This window comes from Crassostrea angulata, chromosome 3 (assembly GCF_025612915.1).
Source record: "Crassostrea angulata isolate pt1a10 chromosome 3, ASM2561291v2, whole genome shotgun sequence".
Classification (NCBI taxonomy): Eukaryota; Metazoa; Mollusca; class Bivalvia; order Ostreida; family Ostreidae; genus Magallana; species Magallana angulata.
In genome coordinates this window covers 33,019,802-33,042,559 of record NC_069113.1, presented here as the reverse complement: position 1 = coordinate 33,042,559, position 22,758 = coordinate 33,019,802, and the positions used below count along the sequence as shown (strand labels likewise).

General features: G+C 35.7%; 1 protein-coding gene across 6 annotated transcripts in view; it reads left to right on the top strand.

Moving 5' to 3' along the window:
- The first annotated feature begins 864 nt into the window (after positions 1 to 864).
- LOC128175591 (transducin-like enhancer protein 4) overlaps positions 865 to 22,758 on the top strand; it is a 29,927-nt gene continuing 8,033 nt past the window's right edge. The window contains exons 1-16 of one of the 6 annotated variants that reach the window (XM_052841344.1): positions 865 to 1,326; positions 1,582 to 1,679; positions 1,903 to 1,966; positions 3,195 to 3,239; positions 7,748 to 7,810; positions 7,948 to 8,022; positions 9,053 to 9,224; positions 10,825 to 10,838; positions 11,884 to 11,931; positions 17,354 to 17,491; positions 18,366 to 18,416; positions 19,542 to 19,682; positions 20,014 to 20,146; positions 21,193 to 21,403; positions 21,834 to 22,014; positions 22,339 to 22,407. In XM_052841344.1, coding sequence (XP_052697304.1) covers positions 1,306 to 1,326; positions 1,582 to 1,679; positions 1,903 to 1,966; positions 3,195 to 3,239; positions 7,748 to 7,810; positions 7,948 to 8,022; positions 9,053 to 9,224; positions 10,825 to 10,838; positions 11,884 to 11,931; positions 17,354 to 17,491; positions 18,366 to 18,416; positions 19,542 to 19,682; positions 20,014 to 20,146; positions 21,193 to 21,403; positions 21,834 to 22,014; positions 22,339 to 22,407 — 1,524 coding nt within the window. In that variant the 5' untranslated portion in view covers positions 865 to 1,305. Of the gene's footprint in view, positions 1,327 to 1,581; positions 1,680 to 1,902; positions 1,967 to 3,194; positions 3,240 to 3,309; positions 4,168 to 7,747; positions 7,811 to 7,947; positions 8,023 to 9,046; positions 9,225 to 10,824; positions 10,839 to 11,883; positions 11,932 to 17,353; positions 17,492 to 18,365; positions 18,417 to 19,541; positions 19,683 to 20,013; positions 20,147 to 21,192; positions 21,404 to 21,833; positions 22,015 to 22,338; positions 22,408 to 22,758 lie in introns of those variants that run through there. The other 5 variants (XM_052841345.1, XM_052841343.1, XM_052841346.1 and 2 more) reach the window with 5 other exon arrangements.

Genomic DNA, 22,758 nt, shown 5'->3' with positions numbered 1-22,758 from the left:
CTTGTTTGCGGCTGTAATTTCATATATTAAAAAGGGGGTGATTGCTTGAATTGAAAGCAATCGATTTAGATTTAGATAGATTTATTTCTTCTTCTTTCTTTCTTTAATTCTTTGATCTATGAGAAGATTCAAATTAGGAAGAGAGTTTGCAAACAAACAAATTAATTATGAAATAAAATACAAATGGTAAAAATAATGATTATACTGCGTTCATATCATATATGATATTTAACACGCAAATGATGAACATGGAAAGTTCAGTTATCATATCTTGCTTGCTAAAGTCGAGTGTAGTATGTTTTAATAAAAATACACAAACTCTGTCTGTCTGTCTGTCTGTCTGTCTGTCTGTCTTGTCTGTCTGTCTGCTTTTCTCTCTCTCTCTCTCTATCTCTCTCTATCTTGGTGAAATATCAACAAGGAAAGGATGAACTTATTGCTATGAAATACATGATAAATATTTCCGCAAAAAAGTCCTTTTCTAAAATTTTGAAATAAATTATTAAAATCTTCCCTTTGTAAATCATAATTTTTAAATCTTTAGGTTGCTTTTAAAAGAATTTTAAGCTGAATTGACACGGATTGGTCCATTAAATGATTTTTCTTGAGTGACATGAATTTGCTCCGCCTTAAAATATCATTATTCACCAATTTCTACTTATTATTCACACAATTCTTAATATATGCACACTTACTTCATTGATATTCACACTTTTTGAATTTTTATTAGGCAGCTCTGCAAACGAAAGACTCTGATTGGGTAGAAGCCTGAAGAGAGTGTGCATAAATGATAAACCCACGTGGGTTTAGAGCTGATAAACAGCTGTTGATCTGACCAATCAGTATGCTCCAAATATGGCTAGCTCTACTACAGTCTGCTTTGTTACCGGCAGTCGAAACGTGTGTATATGTGTGTGGTATTTTACAAGGCGTTCACACGAATCTTAGACGTTCGTTTTGGATTGTAAACTTTTAATTGCAAGTATTTGTTTATTTGGACGCTTATTAGAGCGTTATCTATGTCTAGTGCACGTGTGTTCTGATACCTATTGTGTATGGATATTTATAATTGGTCAATACGTCATTATTGTGCCGTTTTAGGGGATGTAAAAATTCTGTAGGGAGTTCGTTTCATGGCGAGATCGATGATTTAATGTAGGGGAATACTTCGACCGCCAGTATCAGGGATGTGAATGTCTATATATCTCAGGAATAGTTCTTTGTGCGGCGTGTGAAAGTTCTACAGTGTGTCTATTTATCTAAAGTTTTCCTGGAATTTAGGTGACTCGAACACACATCTCCAGGATGTATCCAAACAGGCACCCGGTAAGTCTCGCGTTCTCACGCGCGCCAAAATCTTAACAACAAACACAAACTCGAAAATATTCACGTTCTGTGAAAAAAGGAAGAAAAAAAAATGAAATGAGAATGCCTCTTTTTCTCTGTACCGTTAAAGCACGCTTGAGTGCTCGCCGATATCTTTTACTAGGAAGGGGGTCATGTGTGAATTTCTCATGTTAACACACATTTCTTTTCAACAACAACACGTGGAGTTTGTTTCTGTATTCTATTATATTTCAGGCTCCACATCAGCCAAGCCAGCCTTTTAAGTTCACTGTTGCTGAATCGTGTGATAGAATCAAAGAAGAATTCAGTTTTCTTCAAGCACAGTACCACACGTACGTAAGGCTGCGCTCACCAAATGCAGTTTTTTTTACCTCCTTCATTTTTCATTGCCCCTGATTTTGATAAAAGAAAAGTCAATATTATTCACAGATCACGTTTCAGGCGTCGATTGCATCTGATTATTATAGGCCTATATTTTTTTTTTGAATTGACAATTAGAATGGTGAGCTGTTGTTTTGTGCGGCCAAAAATTGATTTCCTCGTTCTCTTTAACAGTTTAAAAATGGAGTGTGAAAAATTAGCCCAAGAGAAAACAGAAATGCAAAGACACTATGTCATGGTAAGTGAACACCATTTCAAGCGTGACCAAATGTAATGAACATATTTACCTGTGATCAATAAGCATGTAATTTGCACACACAGGTAACTTGTAGTACGCGAAAGTGGTATTCTGTGTGAATACCATCACCAACAATGTAACTCAAGAATACAGACGCACATAAAATATAAATTCTCAGCCAAATTCTCCATTATTCATAGAAGGGGATTTTCTGTGTTTACTTGACTTGAACATTTTGTATGAAAAGTATTTCAATTGCCAGTTATCAACCCTTAAAAGTTGGCGATGCGTGCACCCATCCGAACACAATGGTATAATTACCATATATGTGAAGGGCCCTCATTTTAACTGTAATTTTAGAACTTGTCGCGTTATTTAAAAGTCTACAAGTCCTCATTGATGTTGTAAGCCTCAGATTTGCAGAAATATTTTGTTAATTGATTTTAAAAAACCTGTAACTTGATAGACCTCATACGGATATATCATCATGACTTTGAGGACCAGAATGTGACAAATTCTGAAACTAATGAAATGTTCATTATGACATTATAAAGTTATAAATAAGGCTTATTACCAAATTGGTAAAGTTCATTTATTTATCTTTCTTCCATCTGGTATTTGTTGCTTTTGATTGGTTGACATTAACTTGGGTCATTGTGGCCAATGGGGGGGGGGCATTATCTGTGTTTATCTGAATTTCTCTGGAGCAGTCAGTTTTAAAATTTTTATCACAAGTCTCAGGGGTCTCCTGTCTGTAATTAACATAATGGTCAGACAGCTTATTAATCAGCCATTATGCAACTCGGTGTCAAAACAACCACAAGACTCCAAAGGGGATGTACATTTAACGTCATGCATGGCCAAGTCCTAGTACCCTCCCCCTGTCTATAGAGGAAAGCAGGCATGTAATGCAATTATAAGTAATAGCAGGGCTAGATAAGTATTTCACCTGCCCGCCACCTTCAGATGTTTTTTTTTTTACCTTTGATAAACCCTAAGAGCAGTGGGCGTCTATGAAACCCATGTGTAGAGATTAGATATGCTAATTCTCTCTCGAAAAAAGCTGCCAAATTAATGTGCACATTTTTACTACAATTAACTGACATAAAAAAATATGGGTTTTTTTTTCCTCAAAGGATAAATAACTGAAAATTAGGCAGAGATTTTTTCTCTCTCCACTTTGTGAATAAATTAATTTATTTCTTATTAATGTTTTTTTCTTTTACAGTACTATGAGATGTCCTACGGTCTCAATGTTGAAATGCACAAACAGGTAAGGTTACTTCATTGAACTTTGATCTTTTGTCTGCTTCAACCCAAGCAAATTCTTCAGGCATGGGTGTGAAGTCTTGTTCAAGGGGAGACAATTACGTCAATCAAGAATATGTCAAGCATAGCTACAGTGTCATGTAAATTATCACTGTTTACTTAAATCCGCCGTTGATATTACCTTCTTGTGCAGGTGTTTCACCAAACACAGAGCTAGAGAGCTTGTAAGAAAAGATAAACATATAAAACACACTTTGCATAAACTTTTACATTGAAAAAAGTTAAAATGGTTTAAAACTTAAGAAGGAATATTATTGTGAGAACTGCCGATCGAGTGTCGGATATATCATTGACACATTATCACATGACCACAATTCCGTATAGCTAATTGATTCACATCCTGAGGGAAGCTTGTGGAGTGGTACAATGAAAAAAAAATCCGGACTAAATTTGACAAAAAAGCATTTCAGGGAAGCCTGTTAAAAAAGGTCACTCAGTTTTCTGGATGTGTAGAGGTATTTGTGGTTTGACCTCGAATTGAAGGATCCTATCTCTCTAGTAAACCCCATCCTCCTTGCTGTGTTTCAAGTTGGTTCTGAAGCAGACAGATAGGGTTGTTAAATATACATAGCATCCTATTTGTTGGGGGAAAAGGGGGCCCGTCATTAATTCTGTTGGACATTCATAACTCCAAGAACTGCTCCCTGGATGCCAGTGGTGATTGACAACAGGTGCCCTTGTCTTGTATAAGCCTGTTTGACTTGGCTAGCCTAGTAGACACTACACGTTCATTCAGTAGGCTAAATGGCTAACGTGATTGGAGATGTTTAGTAAACAATTCTGGTGTTGAACTCTGTAATGAGTGGCCAGCTAGTGGCTTAGTGCCAGTGGTAGGAGAAGGAATCGCTGGGGCAGGCGGCGTGTTGATCTAGGTTTGATACAACTTTCACTCTTCACTGTTACTGTTTATTTACTTTTCAACTACTGCTAGCTTTTTTCCCCTAGTGTTGTTTTGGCCAGGCTAAATTTACTGGACATGTACGCACGAGGTGTTGTGATGATTGGGGGGTGTAGGTGGAGGGGGGGGGGGTTAAATTGGAAAATTATTCTGTTGAAGAAGAGTTGCACGTATTGATCGAATATTTTCGAATCACCATTAATTGACAGAAAAAAGGGCGAAAACACACACTTAAGCCTTGACAGGTTCCGACAGAGCTGTGATTTCAATGGCCTAGGCAAAAGATCTCGATGGCATTCTTGAGCATTGTCTAAGATCGGGGAAAAAAGACGCAGCTAGATAGGAGCGATATTTAACAACTCTGAAAAGTTTCCTGCAGTCTTCTGCAGTGTTAGGTTGACACACACTCAGAATTGATCTCGGGTCTTCAAGACACAGTTTAAAAATCAATGTCAGTTTTTTTTTTTCTCTCTCTCTCTCTCTCCTAATTTCACTGCAAGTGACAGAGATTTGTGTTGCTGTTCTGTTTCCATGGAAACTCTTTTGTATAGTTGCAAGTTATTTAAAATCAGTATACCCAGTAAACTTCTTTTTAAAAATCCTCTTATTTTCTTTCTCTCATTCAGTCAAGATTTTTCTCTCTTCACTATAGAGATTTGCTGAAGAATAATTTTACTGCACATTTGTTGAACATGAAAGAACTGTTTTCAATCAATTCAGCTCCTATAAAAATGGGAAACAAAAAATGGAGATCAATTTTCAACACAGGTCAGTTTATAGCCTGACATGGTATGCATTTTAAAGGGTGACTAGCACTTAAAGACAAGTGTTTGGAAATTACCGAGAAAAGTATCGCTTATATACAATGTTTCAAAGGGGGGAAAAAAATCTACCAATCGGAACCAAGACAGATATTGAATTATCAAAGGAATTCAAAACAAGGTTTACCCTTTTTGTTTTGTTTTGGTCAATAGCTTTATTTAATGAAACCATAATGGAGAATCGATAATAGTTTATTGCTAATATCTGATGAAGCCTTTTTTCTAATATCAACTCGGTATTGTTGACTTGTTTCATATGCAAACACTCGAGACGTTGGAACATGCGAGGGGCCCCGATCAATAGGGAAATGGAAAACAATCCAAAGGCTTCATGACAGCCCATAAAGTTTTAGGCTGTTTCTGTTTACATTGTCAATATTTACCAAGGGTCTAAAAACCTATTGAGAAATTGTAACCAACCTGGTGGGATATTGTGTGCATTTCAGACACTGACCATTCTACTAAAAGTGCACAAAATTAAAAGTTAAATAGGAAAAAGAATTGGCGGGATGGGGGGTTAGGGGAATAACGTTTGCTTTCTAAAATGGAAAAAAAAAATGAACGATTTATTGAAATTGTTCAAACTCATTAGTGGAAGCAAATTTGTCGATCAGGAATATTCTAATGGAAGCTGCTCCCGTCTAGCGCACCTTGAGAGGAAAGATGATCATGTGCATCCATGTGCATCACCAGCCATTTGTGAAATACCCAGGTGATTTGACATATAGCATTTAATAATATTATCACATCCAGCAGTCTCTGATGAATAACCGTGATAAGAATTCATAAAACATTCAGAGGGGTGAACACAAGGCCCATAAACCAGGATTAAATTGACTTCAATTTGACTTAAATTAATTTTTTATGAAAAAAAGAGGGAAAAATTGACTTCAAGAAAAAATGCAATTCATTTCATTTGATTATTTTTTTTTCTTCAAATGTCAAGCAGTACTTTATTTAAATGAATTTTTTAAAAATATTTTCTTATTGAAATGCAAGCAAGCTTTGAAATTTTGGGGGGTGGGGGAGGGGGGTGTTGCAATGCATTTTGATGCATGAGGAGCCATGTGTGAAATTAAAGAGTTGCTGGTAATCCCAATGATAAAATATCTGAAATTTCATCCTCATGCAGCATCATTTTGTCTTGGCTTCCCTCTAAAAAAACAGATGCAGAAAATGAATAGGATCAATTCCAGCTGTACCCAAGTTAAAACAGAAAGAATCCATTATTCTCTGCCTATGTTTTTTTCCCACCTGGATTGATTGATTTCATTGGTTAGATACTTCTGATGATTGACAGGATGGGAGGAGCCTAAATAATCAAACGGAGGGTCTTGATAAATCCTTACAAAGAATCTTCTATTTTCAATTTTTCCCCCATGATGTAAAGAAATTTGACCTTGTTTTGCATGCGTGAAAGCCAATATTCTAAAGGAATGTGCACAAGATATTTTTTTGCATTTCGTACATTAAAGAGAGGTGGAAAACCTTTTTGATTGACTGTAAAAAACATCTGTTATATGGTGTGGCTGAGTAACTTCCCTAATACAAGATTTCCTTTGTCAATCTTAAGATTATACAGCATGTGCCTTTTTTAAATAAACAGTGGAGAAATATCCACTCCCCAAATGTAGCAACCCAACAGAATGAAAAAAGCATAGCATTCCCACAGTGCATTGCACACAACTATGAAAAAAAAAACCACTACTTGAAACAAATTTGTTTTGTTTTGCAACAGCTGGTCGGTATTAAGGACAAATTGGTGTGTATATAATTTTACGCTGGGAATACAAGCAACCTGGAGGATATAGGGCGATACTTGCCAGAACTTTTCAGTGTCCGGGAATACGACACTGTATATGAAATATTGACAGATTTTTTGAGCCCGACAATGCAACTGATTATAGCCGTGATTTAGTTATGGGGAATATTGAACAGTATCTGCATAACAAAGACATATGTTTAATGCATCGCAGATATGAAGGGCTGGAAAAGCAGAGGGTATTGGAAATAATTGTGTTTCGATCCCTCCATTGCGGCTCATTGGAATGTATCTAAGCTCTGTCGGAAATAAATTTGAATAATGATCATGTAACTCTCCAAAAGATAAAAAAAAAACCCCAAATCTCATTTATTTTTATACATTCTCTCGTGCATAAAAAAAGAAAGAAAGAGAAGGCAAGAGAAGCGCCTTCATACCTGAATGAACAGCCATTAAACACGATTCTAGAACAAAAACATCAAAAGGTGTCAACATGCTTGTAAAAATTTGATAACATGAAGACAAGTGGTCACATGACTGTACCATGTGACATGGAACATCTACTACTAACACATTCCAAATCTATTTTATCGTGTTGACATTTGTGATATGAAGGACTTCTCTGGTTGTAATCTTGATAGACCCTGATATACTGTGACCTTAACAAGTTCAGGAATCATTTATATCAACAGCTAGCTGCCAGCCATTACACCATCCTGGCTGCCATAATCGTTTTAAAAGCTTTTTCTCTCTCTCTCTCTTTTGGATTAATTGTTTTTTATATTGATTTGTTTTATAACACAAATTATGAAATTAAAAAATATGATAAAGACATCAGAAAGCCAATAATCAAGGTGTTAATTTGTTACCTGTCAAATTTCAAAGACAGTTATGGTGAAATAGAAACAAAGAGAATTAATAAGAGAGATATGATTTTAAATATCAAACAATTTTTGTTTGGTGTTTTTCAGACAGAAATTGCCAAACGATTGAATGCAATATGTGCCCAAGTCATTCCATTCCTCTCTCAGGAGGCAAGTATACTATATGATGATTAGCAATTCAGTTTCATTAAGCTAATTACTTTGTGGAATATTTCATAGCAGAATAGATAAAGGCTGATTATACTGCCGATGATGATGGGGGAATTTTTTTTCTTCATTTCTCACAGCATCAGCAGCAGGTTGCAGCAGCAGTGGAGCGTGCAAAACAAGTCACCATGACAGAGCTCAACCAGATCATTGGGGTGGGTAAAATGAGTAGCAAAGAGACACATGATATGTTACCAGTTTTACCAAAACCGTAAATTATGATGAGATATATTTATTTCATTATTATTAATGATTTGTTATGTAGGGACAGCTGTTGTCTTCTTTGTAAAATAAATTTTCTTTGTATTATTTTGTTTTTGTTCTTGACAAGATGATTTAAAAAGAAAAAAGAAGTCAAATTAAAAAAATACATGGTAAAAGTTGGTTTAAAAAATTAACAAGAAATTTGATGAAGATTAATATTTGGAAAAGTAAAAAGAGGTGGCGAGATAGGATTATGAATCTGGGGACGAAGAGTTGACAGTTATTAATTTCACATGTTGTGGTATTATCAGATGAATCTGTAGAGATGAAATGTCTGTGGCAAATAGCAGTGTGATGCCCAATCATGCCTAATCATGAGATGTTAGTAGACGAAGTGATTGAACTTTGTAAGGCTGGTATATCATATTGAGGACGGTGTACCAACAGCTGACTTCCACTCTATACTGAACGGGTCACGCAGCATCACGCATACATTTATCAAAATGTCAATTCAGCTACTTATACTCGATACATAAATAAATAACTGTTGAATAGGTTGCCACGAAAAGGGGTTCAGAATAAAAAGGTTTTATTTAAACGATGATAAAAACAGATTTTTAAAAAAAAAAGTTAATGAATATTGAGTCAGTGATGCAAAATTCATAATGTTTTGATTGGTTTGATAGTAAGAGAAGCAAAAGTGCAAATTGAAAACAAAATGTATTCAAGTATTTATATTAGTACATGAAAGATTTTATCAATATATCGTTTAAAAGCAAATCTCAATATTGCGAGACATAGATATGTATCAATCCATACATCTATTTGTCACAGATGTTTATAATGGTATGGGTTGGGTTTTTAAAAAATAGAATTACCAGATAAAGTAACTGACAAAAAATTTTTAAAAAATTATTAATTTTAAGTTAATGATGCATAGGTCACATACTAATGACAAAGCCCACTTCTCTCTAGCAACAGATGCAGGCAGGGCAGCACTTAGCGGGTCATGGACACGGTGCCCCACCCTTCCCCATGCCACCCCACCCCCCAGGACTACAACCCCCACTACCTGTCTCCAGCGCTGCTAGTCTTCTGGCTCTCCAGGGGGGCGCCCTAGGGCCCTCCCATCTCCTCCCCAAGGAAGATAAAGGTAAATATCAAAATACTTTATTGTTGTTACGAGATCAATTTTTTTTAGATGTAACATTTCCTTGTTGTCAAATATATTGCAAGTTTTTTCAATGAAAAATTGCTAAAATAAACAATAGAGTTCATAATCAGTCCTAAACAAATGAATTTTTTTTGGGGGGGGTTGAAGAATTCATTAAAGAGGAAGGATTTCTACAAATGTTTTTGTTTCCGATCAAGGCTCCAGATGTTTATTAAAAGTTGTCTGGGAGACAGAAGAATTATTTCATTGTTGTATGTGTGAATTATTATGGCTGATAAAAAAATAGTTTCACTAATGAGGAACCTTATAGATCTGAAATTCAATTTATTATGATATTAAATAAAGGGTAGGCTACACTTAGGGAAATTATTTTAAAATAAATTTCACTGTTTCCAAAGAATTACCAACTCCAGGGGTTCTGGGAAAGAAAGCTATAACAAAGTAAATGGTTGATTTTGCTAATATTTTTCTGTTTACCATTGGTATTTAGTTGACAATCTGATATCATTTTTGGGTTAGCAATTTACATGGTGTATGTCCATGCAGAAAGAGAGATATAAAAAAAAAATCATTAAAAAATGCAAATCATAAATTGCATTATCGGGCTCAAGAGATCAATATGGGAGATTGTTTGTCTTCTGGAGCTCACAAGATAGAAATAAAGTCATCTCATTTATATGACTCAAAACCTTGTTATTTTCTACAGATCTAGCACCAGATTAAGAATATTGTATTGCATGCAATTTTGTTTGATGATCTCTTTTAGGGGTTAAGGGAAAAACGTCTTAAAGATAAGAGGATTTAGTGTCAAAACCCAGAGAGAAATTTGATTTTATAAAGTGAGAAAAGGCCATTATTTGATTTATGCTGCCTCCTTCCGGACACCATGCATTTCCAAAGAAAATTGACAGCTTTCGTCAATAAATATGCATTAAAATACCCAGGGGTCAGAGCGATTGTTGTGTTTTTGGGTTGATAATTAAAGAATTTCTATAGCTTTCAGACTGAATTAAATATTTATCTGGTATTGATTCGGTTTCTCTATCATTACCACTCAAATTAACTAAATCATTCACATTGACTCTTTTTGATCGCAGTGAGGGGGGAAATCGGCAGTGATTGTTCAGTGAGCATGTGACATGGTTCCCTAAATTGCACTGCATGTTTCCCAACACCCTCGATAAGGTTTTTAAATTTTTTTTTATGTCTTTTGGGTTCCTTCCTTACATTCAAAAAATTAAAAAAAAAAAACAGAATGAAGAATGGTCCAAACGAACGCCCTTACACCATAAATACTTACACTTTTAAGAGGAGTTTCAAGTACCCCAGTAGATAATTTCTTCCAATTTTTTGAATAAAAAGAAAAAGAAAGATAATGGAAAAAAGAGGAAGGGAATGATAAGAGATCAAGAGGATGGGTTTTAATGATATTGTCTATGTCAATATTGTTTTAGCCCAGACTATGCACAGCATGGTATTGATTATATCAAAATATTCAATAGCCATGTTTGTTATGATTAATGGAGGTAAACACATGAGGTGTTTGTCTAATACTTTCTTTTTTCCACTCTCATTTCAGATGACAAACACAACGTAAGTATTATGTTTTTTTGTCACTTTCCCCCGTATTTGTTTGCCGTAATGAATTGCACTGCATTGCAAACTGCGACGTTTCAGTCGGCGATAAGTATTTGTTCCGTAACTCTGGTCCAAAAAATCTCAGCATCCATTTGAATTGTGTTCTTGCTCAGTCTGTGCTTGTTAATTTGTTTGAAGAGAACTTAACAGATGAGTATCTTTTAAATGGGATTTTAAAACCCCCACCCCCCAATCCCATCTTATATTTAGCATTGCAATGGGGTTTGACTTATGTGTGTAGGAGAGATTATTGTAATTTAGGAGGGATTATATTTACCTCTGTTATCAGATTGAGAGAAAAGCTGTTGCTAATCCTTTAATCAGATGTGTTATAGGATTGAAAAGGGGATAAGATTAACATATTAATCTCCTGATAATTCCAATAGAGTTAAGAGATTAAATCTTGATTTATTATAGAATCTGGAATTATCTGGTAATAAACACCAGTATAAGTGTTTTTAGCTTTCTTACACAAGTTTATATAACGTAATTTACTAAAATCTGATATGGATCTATTTTTGGCTTTCTTCATTTCCAGTTTACAGACAAAATGGGCCATATTTTTTATTCAGAAGCTGCAGATACCATATTAGTGTATTCCAAACAAGATTCCACAATCATTAAGGAAATGAACCAGAATTCATAGAGAGAATTTTCTATAAAACCATTGAATATTGCCCATCACGTTTCATATTTGGCATTGCTTTAGTTTTTCTTCACACTGTGAAATGGGCCCACTAGGGAATCTTGGATGATCCGTATTGGAAAATTAGTTTCACAGCTACTTAGAAAATATTGCTTTCTCGGCTGCTTAAGGGATTTCGGAGCCGAATTGAAGTGTGATTATAGATTTTATTCTCATTGTCAGCAAGGGACAGAATTTCTGTCTGTTTAAGTAATACTGTGTTGGCTGGGGGATAGGTATTCTTTTCTAAATTCTTTTTTTCCACTTGAATGTGATGTTTTTTCTTTATTTCTCAAAATAGAAATAATCTTTTAGGAGATGTTTTTCTCCAATGTTGAAAGAAAAGCTTTCCGACACATGCAGGTATTTATCACGAGGCACCATTTTTCTTCTAATTAACGTTAAAATAAATCTTTAGTATTATTGCAAAGTTTGAAGTCCAGTAGAAAGCTGTGGTGTTACTTATTGACTGATCCATAGTCCTGGGGCAATTTTTACTCCATATTTGGAAAACGTATTAAGTCTCCCTTCTCAAATAGGTTTTCGTTTGACTAAGCACTTCTGCTAACAGATTTGACAACTTATAATGTGGCTAAGTACACCCCTAAAAAGTGGTACAATATTTACGTGTTTGGGTTCTTGTGTCAACAGGGTTAAATCATATTAGGCTAAGCTGATCACATGTAGCGCTTCAGTGAATCTCTACTGGGTAATGTGTCCACTCACCCATGACCTGTCACAAAGTCCCCAAAAAACCTGACATAAATTCGTGTGACCAATTAATGATCAATGTTTTCTTGACTTTTTTACGACATTATTTGTTACTGCTTTTTTGATGTGGGTTTATTTTTTTTGGTTGTAAAAATTATTCATCGGAAATGGCATTTCTTTCGCTGAGTGTAGTATACGAGGGTTGTTCGGAAATTATTGAGACATTTCCTCTTATTCTTTTAGTAAAAAAGATAAACCATTGAAATTTCACCAAAACGTAAATCAGGATCGAGACTATCAATGTGAAAAGTTTCCTGTCCATGGCATGAATAGATCATTCCTGGTAAGCTGACCAACCTACCTTCGTCCAATGACCCGGCGCAACCGCAAACTTTTCGCAACGTCATATTAACGCTTCTTATTGCTCCTGTGTTTTAAACACCTTACAAACGAACGGAAATAAGAATTATTCTTTATTTATCATCTTTTGTTTTCATTTCAAGATGTCATCATTTACATTTTCTGCCATTCTTGTTATTTTCAGGAGGAAAATCGAGTTATTTTTCCCGAAAGTCTAATTACTGCGAATGTCTCCTGCAGTCATTTTTTATATATTTTAGAACTGTTGACAACAGTTAGTGTGTCAAAAGTACTTGATAATTAATCCCTTTGGACTAATTCTAGTTAAACAATCAGTGAAAAAAATATGATGAACTGAAGCTCTATACCTTGTCTTGTCATCGTATAGTTTTTTTAAGCAATTGCTTGGCCTTAAAAGGTCTTCTTCCGAGATTTCCATTAGTTTGACGGTTTTTAATGCGCCGCCTTGACGTCAAAATTCAATGTAAAGTCGTTGTCAGATTTCTATTGTTTGGTAAATATATGTGTACCATATCCGTATTTCAACTCAAACATCAGTGAAACTTAATCAAAAGTTAGTCGCAAAGAATAGCAAAATGAACATATTTAATTTGATTTCTTTTATCATTAACTGTAATTCTACGGACACTTATAAAGTAGATGTTTAAGTTATTAAATCTCCGAGTTCATGGCTGCGCCGGGTATCCCGACCACCGACTTGTTTATCTATCGTCGTAAACAAAATATTAGATATTCTTTTAATATCACTTTGTTTTATTATTTGTTGGCGTAACTTCAGTGTCTATGCCAATTTTTACCAAAACTCGTCAATTAGGAAAGAAAATATTCGAGTTGTCTCAATAATTTCCGAACAACCCTCGTATGAGAGACATATTCACCCATCAGTGAGCAGAAAAGTCTGATTAATGCAAATAGTGGCAAAGGGTCCCATTTCAGGATTGCCATCAAATCAGACAGTACACAGCTTAATAAATACACATCAGAAAAAAATTGAAAAGAAAGTTTATGATGTGAGAAATGTAAATTTGCTCAGTTCTGTATGCCCTGATAGAATATTAGCTACTTGTTTAGAGTTACGCACAGGCGGTGTTGACTCAAGATGATATTTAGTGTTTGCCGAAGTCTTCAGACTGATTATTGGTACACAGAGCCTTGTTTCATAGGAGGCACTGAGTAAATAGCCAGTTCCCCACAACTATATATTTGTTATTTTCCTTCTTTTGTTGACAGACCGAAAATGATTAAACATTCCCGACTAGTGGTGTAGAGAAATAAAGAGGGGTCGACTGAATCAATCCAAGCCCTTGTGTACCTTTGCCTTGTGTACATTGCACAAATGGATTGCTCTAGGTTTCAAACAAATTCCATGTTGACACAGGCTGTGTTTATCTGGCCAGCTATTTTGAAATTATTGAAGTCTTGTAGAAATAGGGATATATACAAAGGTTACTGTAGCCTAATGATTTCTAAATCTGTAAGCCCCTTTTTGACACCCAAAGTTTTTCCTTTCTTCCAGAAATTCTCTCTTTAAGCTAGATATAGCCCTCTGTCTCTCTCTGTCTCTCTCTCTCTCTCTCTGTCTCTCTCTGTCTAGCTCCCCCCCCCCCTCTCCATTTTATCTATACACACAATGAACAGTGTATACTGGGGGGTTCAGAACGGATTTTAATGTGGCCAAACTTTTGGTGTAAAAAGAAAAAGATGATTGAAGTTTGTTGTTAGTTGGCTTAGTGTACAGGATGTTTTCTCCCTTCGTGTTTACCCATCCCGCATTGCTGCTGTGTTGATCTTCCTCAGTCCTTGTTTACACGTTTTCTATGAGCCTAATATCAAACAATTAACAATCCAGTGAGTTCTAGTCTTCGAAGATCCAGTTTTAACAGTTAAACATTAATGTCAATGTTTCCTTGAGATCTCAAATTTATCAACTTTGGTTAAATTCTTGTGTCAACAAGGTTGTCTACATATTTGCACAGGAAAATTGATATTCCTCGGAGGGGCAGAAAAAAGAGGTAAATGTTTCCAATACACACCTCATGTGTACATAAAGATAGGTTACTGTGAAGGGATACAAGCCCAGAATCAAATTCATTGAATTTCCTTCAGTTTAATCCAAGTTGAATTTATTTTGTCACTGTCCCTCTACAATGGTTTGCATTGGTTACCTTTTATCTTTAATGAGTAGAGTCTCAAATAAATACATACCCACAGGGGGGGAGCACGCGGATAAAAGAGAAAGGGACTTTTTTTCTCTCGACAGATTATGGACATGGATTCAAAAGATTACTATTTTTCATTTTCCAAATATTTGCTGAAATACGACCTGCAAGGTGCAATTAAATATCTAATAAACCTTGGTCTAATCTTTAATAAGACGTAAACCGGTGCAGTTTTTTTTATGGCATGAGTTTTTAACAGTCTAGTACATGTCATGGCATGGAATTCAGAGGAAGTTCACTGGACCATGAAATAGGGAGGCCGATTCGCAACCATGAGAAGGGGTTTGGTCATTTGTCAGAAAGCGAGGAGTAGTTTTTTATGTTTTTTTTTTTTTGGATACTAAGATATGAAGAAGATTAGATTTACTCTGCATAAATGAATTAGTTCCAGTCTGATTGCCTCTGATAGGCTATAAGCCAGATTTTATGATCTGCGGTAATTCGTAATTTTATTAAGGATCTTATTTTTCTTGGCAAACACGTTGGCGAACATCTAGTAAAGAATTTGATCTTTTATAACTGGACATTAACCGCAGGTAATCTAATTCCTGCACCAGATAAGCCCTGCGATTGGTTCCCTTTTCTGTGAAAACCACACCCCCTCCAGGCAGATTGATCGGTCTGAAGTATGTAGTAAAGATAAGTAATATATATCCCCTTTAGGGTTCATATTATGGAGAAATAATTCATCAAATACTCATTGGTTGACTTGGAGTGTAGACTAAGACGAGAAAATTCAAGAACGAGAGCTAGGGGATCCATATTTTTCAAATCTCCTCGATATTTTCTATGTAGGGGTGCCAGGAGAAAGGTGGCAGGGATTAGTATTAGCCTGGGAAATCCCATTTAAGCAGTTTAAGTTTTAAGTTAGTGAATTAATCTTTTGATGCGAGTGATTGTAAAATGCATCCAGAGCTGAGGATTTTTTTTCTTTGGGAACAAAAGTTATACAAAGATGACAAACACCCATGTCAATATCAGTAACGATTTTCGGATAATATTTTTCAATTTTAACTGACAGGTTGTGATATGAAGCAAAAGCTGATAAATCTATGGTAAACATATCAAAAGACATTGCATAATTTATGTTTTGCACATTAAAGCTGGAAAAATATTTTCTGGAGATTTAAGTTCAGAACATCCTTGAATGCATACACCACAGTACAGTAATCCAACCCCCCTCCCCCCCTTGAAAAAAAAGAAAAAGATTTCGCATATTAAGAGAAATCCCACAGATTTTGACAACGATAACTTATAGGTAAGGGGTTGCCATGGTCTGTTTTCTCAGAAGCGTTGAATCACACTGTGTTGTATCTCCCAGGTGATGATTATGGTCTGTTGTCATGGATACTGTTTGGTCTTTTCACTCTTGCACTGATTTAAACACTTTAAATTTCTGTTTGTCCTAGAAACCAAAACTCTTTCTGGAGAAAGAAAAGTCTCATATTGGTAAGCCACATGCTAACGGTTTTTAATTTCTTTTTTGGAAGAAATTATTGCCAAATTTTTCAAGAAGAGTAAAAACCTGTCTAGATCTTATCATTTTCTACTTGACTTTAGTAGACTGTACATATTTGTCAAATCCATAAGGGGGGCATATTGAACTTGGAATAGAATTGTGTGTAAACACCATTTCATAGCAAGGAACAAGAGCCCGCTGGACAAATACATATGGAGTATTTGAACACTAGAGTCATAAAAACGTTTGACAAGCACTTCAGATCAGTTCAGTTTATAATATTTGTTATTGTATTACAAGAGTCTTGGTGATAAAGAAGTGCCTTTCATTGTCTCCCACATTGGATTTTGGGAAAAAGCTTGACGGGTCGATGGTTTGGTTGAATTTATAAGGTTGTTTATTTTTTCCGGGGGACAGGAAATGGTTTTTGATTGTCAATTAGTAGAAGCGATAATAAATATTGGTGCACAGAGAGGGGGAAGTTTTTAATGAATCGCTAATATTTATTCTCACGCAATTGTGAAGCAGCAATCAGAAATGTCATATTCACTCTTGTGAGAAGAATCATAATTTGCCTCGCAAAATTTGTTTACAGTTAAAGATATAATCTATTTCGTTTTCTCTGCTTTAAAGTTTATCTTGACTCTTGTCAAATCTCTAAGTGGTATCATTCTGAAAAGAATTTTTCGATATGAAATTGTGCACTAGATAACTGTATACAGGGAAATATTCATCCCCTTTTATTTTCACCCTTGTTGTCACAAGGCGAATTTAAGACTGAGCAAATTCAAAACAATTTTTTTTATAATTTGTTAATTAGAAAGAGTACATATTTCACACTACTGTGTCAGGGCAAATTCAAGATGGAGCAAAACCGTTTGCAAGTGGTGTTGAAGAATAAAAAACAAAAAAGCATGGGGCTAAAAATAACCCTGTATACAGAATTAAGGAATGCAAACGTTATAGAGCACAATGAAATAAGAACCGTTTGATAATATTTGTGTTTGATTTGCAGAGATCTTCAGCTTCACCCAGCGAAAGGGAAAGAGAGAGGGAAAAGTTTGAACACAAATTCAGTGAAAAATACGCCAGTCGTAGCAGAACTCCCGAAGTCAATGAATCAAAGAAGAGAAGAGTGGAGGAGAAGGAACGAGTAAGTGGTTGTGTATTCCGTGAACTGCCATTGCAGTGTACAAAAACATCCAACTATTTTCAGATTTTGATGTGCTCTGTACAAAACGGTGATGTGGTGTTATAAGTGCTTGTGTGTATATTGTTAGTAGTACAAAAATTGAATTTGAAAAAAATGAGGCATTGTACTGGAATTCTCTGATAAATGGAGGACGTTATTTCATGAAGGAGACGGGGGTAGTGTGCATCAAGTGTTGTGATTAACAATACAGGCCTATATGTAACCAAAAGATGATAACCACCGAACTTCGAATGTGCCTCAAGTGGAATTTCCTGTACGATAGTAGGGCTTCTTTCCCCCCCAGACACAAGCAGAAATCATTGATAATTATATGGTTTGCATATATCATTTATTGGGCAAACCTTCTCCATTTTAAGGGGTATCTTCCTCTATTAAGTTTGGAAATTCCTGATGAATTTTATTAAATTTTCGTTATTCTGAAGTGAATAACTGTCAAACTTGAGAGGTTTTCCTTGAATTTGGAATCACTTAATGAATTTGAAATTGGAAATGATGCCATATTAGAAATAATTATGTATGACAATTAAGTATCTTCCTTTTCTGGGATTGAGTCAGATAGGGACAAATAAATAGTTTAGACTTCATCTCTTTTTAGAACATTTTACACCTTCAATTGAAGGCCAATTTAAAATTCTGGTATTTATAAAAACAATTCTATTGCTGTGCATTTTCAAAGACACCACTGTACATAAAAAAGAAGTTACAATATTTATATTTAAAGATTAGAAGTTGAAAATGGAATTTTAATGCTGTTCATGTACTTAAGACTGCCTGGTAGAGATGCTGATTTTAATTTGTTGTTTTGATTTTGCAGGACAGTGAGGGTGAAAAGTCGGACCAGGAATTGGTTGTTGATGTGGGAGAGGTAAGATAACTTGATGTATTTTTGTTAACATTAATGACATGGTGAAATCATTATTATTCACGTTTACTTAATGACATGGTGAAATCATTGACTGCGTTCAAGTGATATAAGATTAAATCTATTAAGCAATTTTCTTAACCTTTTTTAAAAAGACTTTTATAATTACATAATGTCGCAATTATCAAATACTTGTCTTAAATGTTTTACTTATCAAGTGCTCTTCATTTTCATTGGTAAGTGTCAAGTGTTGATTTTTTAAGTGGGTTTTATTTTTAATTCGGGGAAATTTTGCTGAAGTATCGCCAAAAAAATTAGATCTTGCTCATACATTTGACAATCTTTGACACCCCCCCAACCACCTCCACCACAACATCTAGCTTCTTTTAGATCCACCACTGGTCTTTTCATGTTGAAAGAACAGTGTCAAGATAATCCTGGAAAATCAAGGAAGAAAATATGCAATATCATGTTCAGGAGGAACAAAGATTAGGCTTTGTATGCAGCTGTTCTTTGTCGAATGTTGATAACTTCCGATCGTTCAAGTAGCCTCTTCATTTCTAGATTGGTTTGAACCCCTCTCCAGTTGCCAGTTCAGGGATATCCGCACTATTGTAAAATTGGACAAGATGATTACTCTTTCTGACATCTTATCATAGGTTTTTCAGGCTTCACAGACTTTTTTTTTTGCGCTGTGGTTTGGGCTTTGATCAATTATAGATAATGCATCCGCTGGAGGCAATTAGATGGAGAAAAGTGTACAGTAACAAGGAATCTGAAAAAAAAATACATACTTGTCATTATGCAGAAATGTTGTACAGCAAGTTGCAGATAGATAAAGTTTATCTTATCAGTTATTTTTTTATAAACTTGGAAGTGTACATGTAGCAAAGTGGAAAAGTGAGAGTGTCCGTTTTAAACTCCCTAGGTGCTTGACCTAACCTTTACTCCCTAGCTGTATCTTACATGGAGGTACAGGTAGCAACTTTTTCACACAGTGTATGAAATTGATAGATGTATATGGTCATACCTATATGAAGCATGACATCTAAGATATAAATCTTTGTCCCAACCAACATCAGATTTCTCACATTAATTTCGTAATTTTTTTTTTTCTGTTTGTTCTAGGACAGTACACCCATGAATGGGGACCTCTCTCCACGGGAGAAGGCCAAAGATTTGGCCAGCAAGAAGTCAGCAGACGACAGAATTAGTCCCAGGAGCGATGCTTCATCACATGGCAGTTCAACATCTACAAAACACAGAGATGTACGATGTCTTTTCTTTTCTTTTTTTCTCTCTCTCTCTTTTACTGTTGATTACTTTTGTTGCTGGGGGGCAATAATTATAGACTGAAAAAGATTCAGCAAGGGAACTCTTGCTGTCATTTCATGTGTTAAATTTATTGCACTTGGGGATGAAATATACTGATTGATTCTGTTCTTCTTTTCTAATACAGTCAATTGCAGTTGAACATGACACTATTTCTCAATTATTAATTTCATTATGTACACATGATTTATGGGATTTGTGTGTGCGAGATCACTCCCTCTCCATCTGCATTATGCATGTTTTTAAAAAATCGTTACGTCCATTTCAGTCAATTCCCAATGAGAAGGCATCCACCCCCGTTTCCAAGCCAGCCACCCCAACAAGTTCTGGAAACACTACCCCAGGGCCCTCCAGCGGTAGCGGAGGGGCCATCAAGCCAGGTGTGAAGTACCCCCTGGCAGGTGAGTGGGAGAGCGCCCCCTGGAGACAAAATTGTTGATTGACTCTAATGCCACCTGTCACTTCCTGTTATGTTTGTTTTTGGGTGATGGTGCACTTTGATAAACAAGACCTCTTCAACTAGAGGGGAGACGGCAAATTTTGATAATGCTTTGAAAAATTGTGCACATTCCTGGCCCTTGACTCACAAAATTTGATTATTATTGGCAATTAATTTAACATAACTAGTAAAAAAGACCCTTGTTTGTTGTTAAAAAAAAAGGGGGGGGGGGTGTAAAATATTGGGGCGACAAATTTCCTTTTGTTTAAGACGTGAGAGTTTTTAAAAATGATCTTGTTCATGTAATACTGAAGTATACTAGTGCTTACATGAATGCAAACCAGGGCATTCGATTTGAGAATAAGTAGGATCTCTTAAGATTTGCAGTGTAACTCTTCAAAACCAAAGTGTTTAGATGTTTGTACAAAAATAGACCACAGTGAGAAAGACTCTTCATTGCATCGTGCCGGAGTGGAGCTAAATACCCATGTTTTCTATAGGGAAGTAAGGATACAGGGACTGTTCTAATGGGGCCCCAAGTTGTACTTCCTCCACAGTGAATTGTTTTATTCATCATTTCAAGGGTTCTTTGAATGACTGAAATTTGTTCACAAGTGGGCAAGCCATTGAAGATACAAGTGAGAGATTGAAGTTGCTACATCCCTCCCTCCCTCAAAAAAAAAAAATCTTAACCAGGCATCAACAAAGTCTAGCCCAGCTCTCTCACTCCACACTAGCATTTTGTGATATAATCTTTTTATTTTAATATGTGAATTTGTAACTGAGAGTTTTTTTTAACAGCTAACCATCTGACAGTATAATATTCCATTATGATATTCCACCTTCCATTTATGAAAAAAAAACTTCTTAGATATCGGAATTGTTGATTAAGTTACAAAACTATGAATTAATTTTAACGCAATTAATTGAGCATTGTCAATTGAAAATATAGAAGATGTGAAAAAAATAGATGGCTCTTATTTAATGGAGTGTGTGTCATGTTTCTAGGAACTTACCCTCCCTTTATGCCACCCAATCATGGCATGCCAGCTGATATACCGACAAGTTACAGCAATGGGATAGGGGCCCTTCATAATAATATATCACCCAATAACATAGCGTTTAACCACCGAAATCTATTCCAAGGGGATCCTCATGCCAACAACGCCCACGCAGCTCATATACGACCAGCCCTGGGGAATTCTGCAGGAGGAAAACCGTAAGTGAAGTTTGGAAAGAAAAATTTGCTCATTTATTGGAAAGGATTGTATTTTCAAAATTCTGTCCTTGTGCAATTATGTGATAGAGTAATCCAAAGATTGGAAGAAGAAGTATGCAATTGAGTTTTGAGGGTGGAAATAGTATTTAGTGGAATTTTTATTTTTAGGTTGAGCAAATGATTTTATAATGACCATTTAACGTCCAAATGTTTTGAATCATTAAGATACTAAGCTTTTAAGTGGAGATATAGTGTTTTTTCAAAGTACATTCATATGTTACAAAGTTTATGACTGTTGAACACCGGTAAACATCTCAAAGCATTTAAACGAATTTGGAAAAAATGCAGCTGTTTCACGCTAATTTGAGAGGGGCAAAGGGACTCGGGGCCCGAGTGTCAGTGGTGCAATCAGAGTGTTGTTCTGTTGCAGTGCCTACTCGTTCCATGTCAGCGTAGACGGCCAGATGCAGCCCGTGCCCTTTCCTCCGGATGCTCTGATTGGACCAGGAATTCCTCGCCATGCGCGGCAGATAAACACCCTGAACCACGGGGAAGTGGTGTGCGCCGTCACCATCAGTAATCCCACAAGACACGTCTACACTGGAGGAAAGGTACACTTCAAACACATCATCACACATTTTTCGAACACTTCAAACACATTACGTGTTTTTCGTAAAACACCTGACTAGTGTTTCCTCAATTTCGAGATCTACGTATTTATGCAATTCTGAAAGCTGTTGGAGTGTTTGAATGAACCATTGTCAAAGGTGTTAATTTGTGTTGTTATAATGACTATGAAATCATTAGCATCTCCGGGTCATATCGTTTTTGAAATGAAGACTTAACTTCCTTAGGAAATGAGCATTTAACACATGCAGATGTTTATCCCAATAAATAAGAATGTCTTTGTTTTTACCACTATCTCTTTCTTTCAGGGGTGTGTTAAAGTGTGGGACATCAGCCAGCCCGGAAATAAGAGTCCCATATCTCAGCTCGACTGTCTGGTATGAGCATAGTTCCTTACCAACTAATTAACAACGTACACTAACAGTAACGATAGGAATAATTAACACACTGCTGAGATTTTTTTTTTCTGTGGTGTTTTTAAAAAAACATTTTATCTATGATCTGCCAGCATATACTCCTAATTACTTAAATCATGCATGGTGTTCAAATCAATTAAGTTTTCTCCCCGGGAACCTTTCAGGTGTTTTTGTAAATATTTTCAAGGTCTGAAATGTAAATAGGTAATAACATCCCAGGAACAGCTCCGCCAAACAGCAATTTCTGAAAATGAAATAATTTACACATCCTTGACCACTACCGTAATTTTTTTATATTAACGTGTAGCTCAG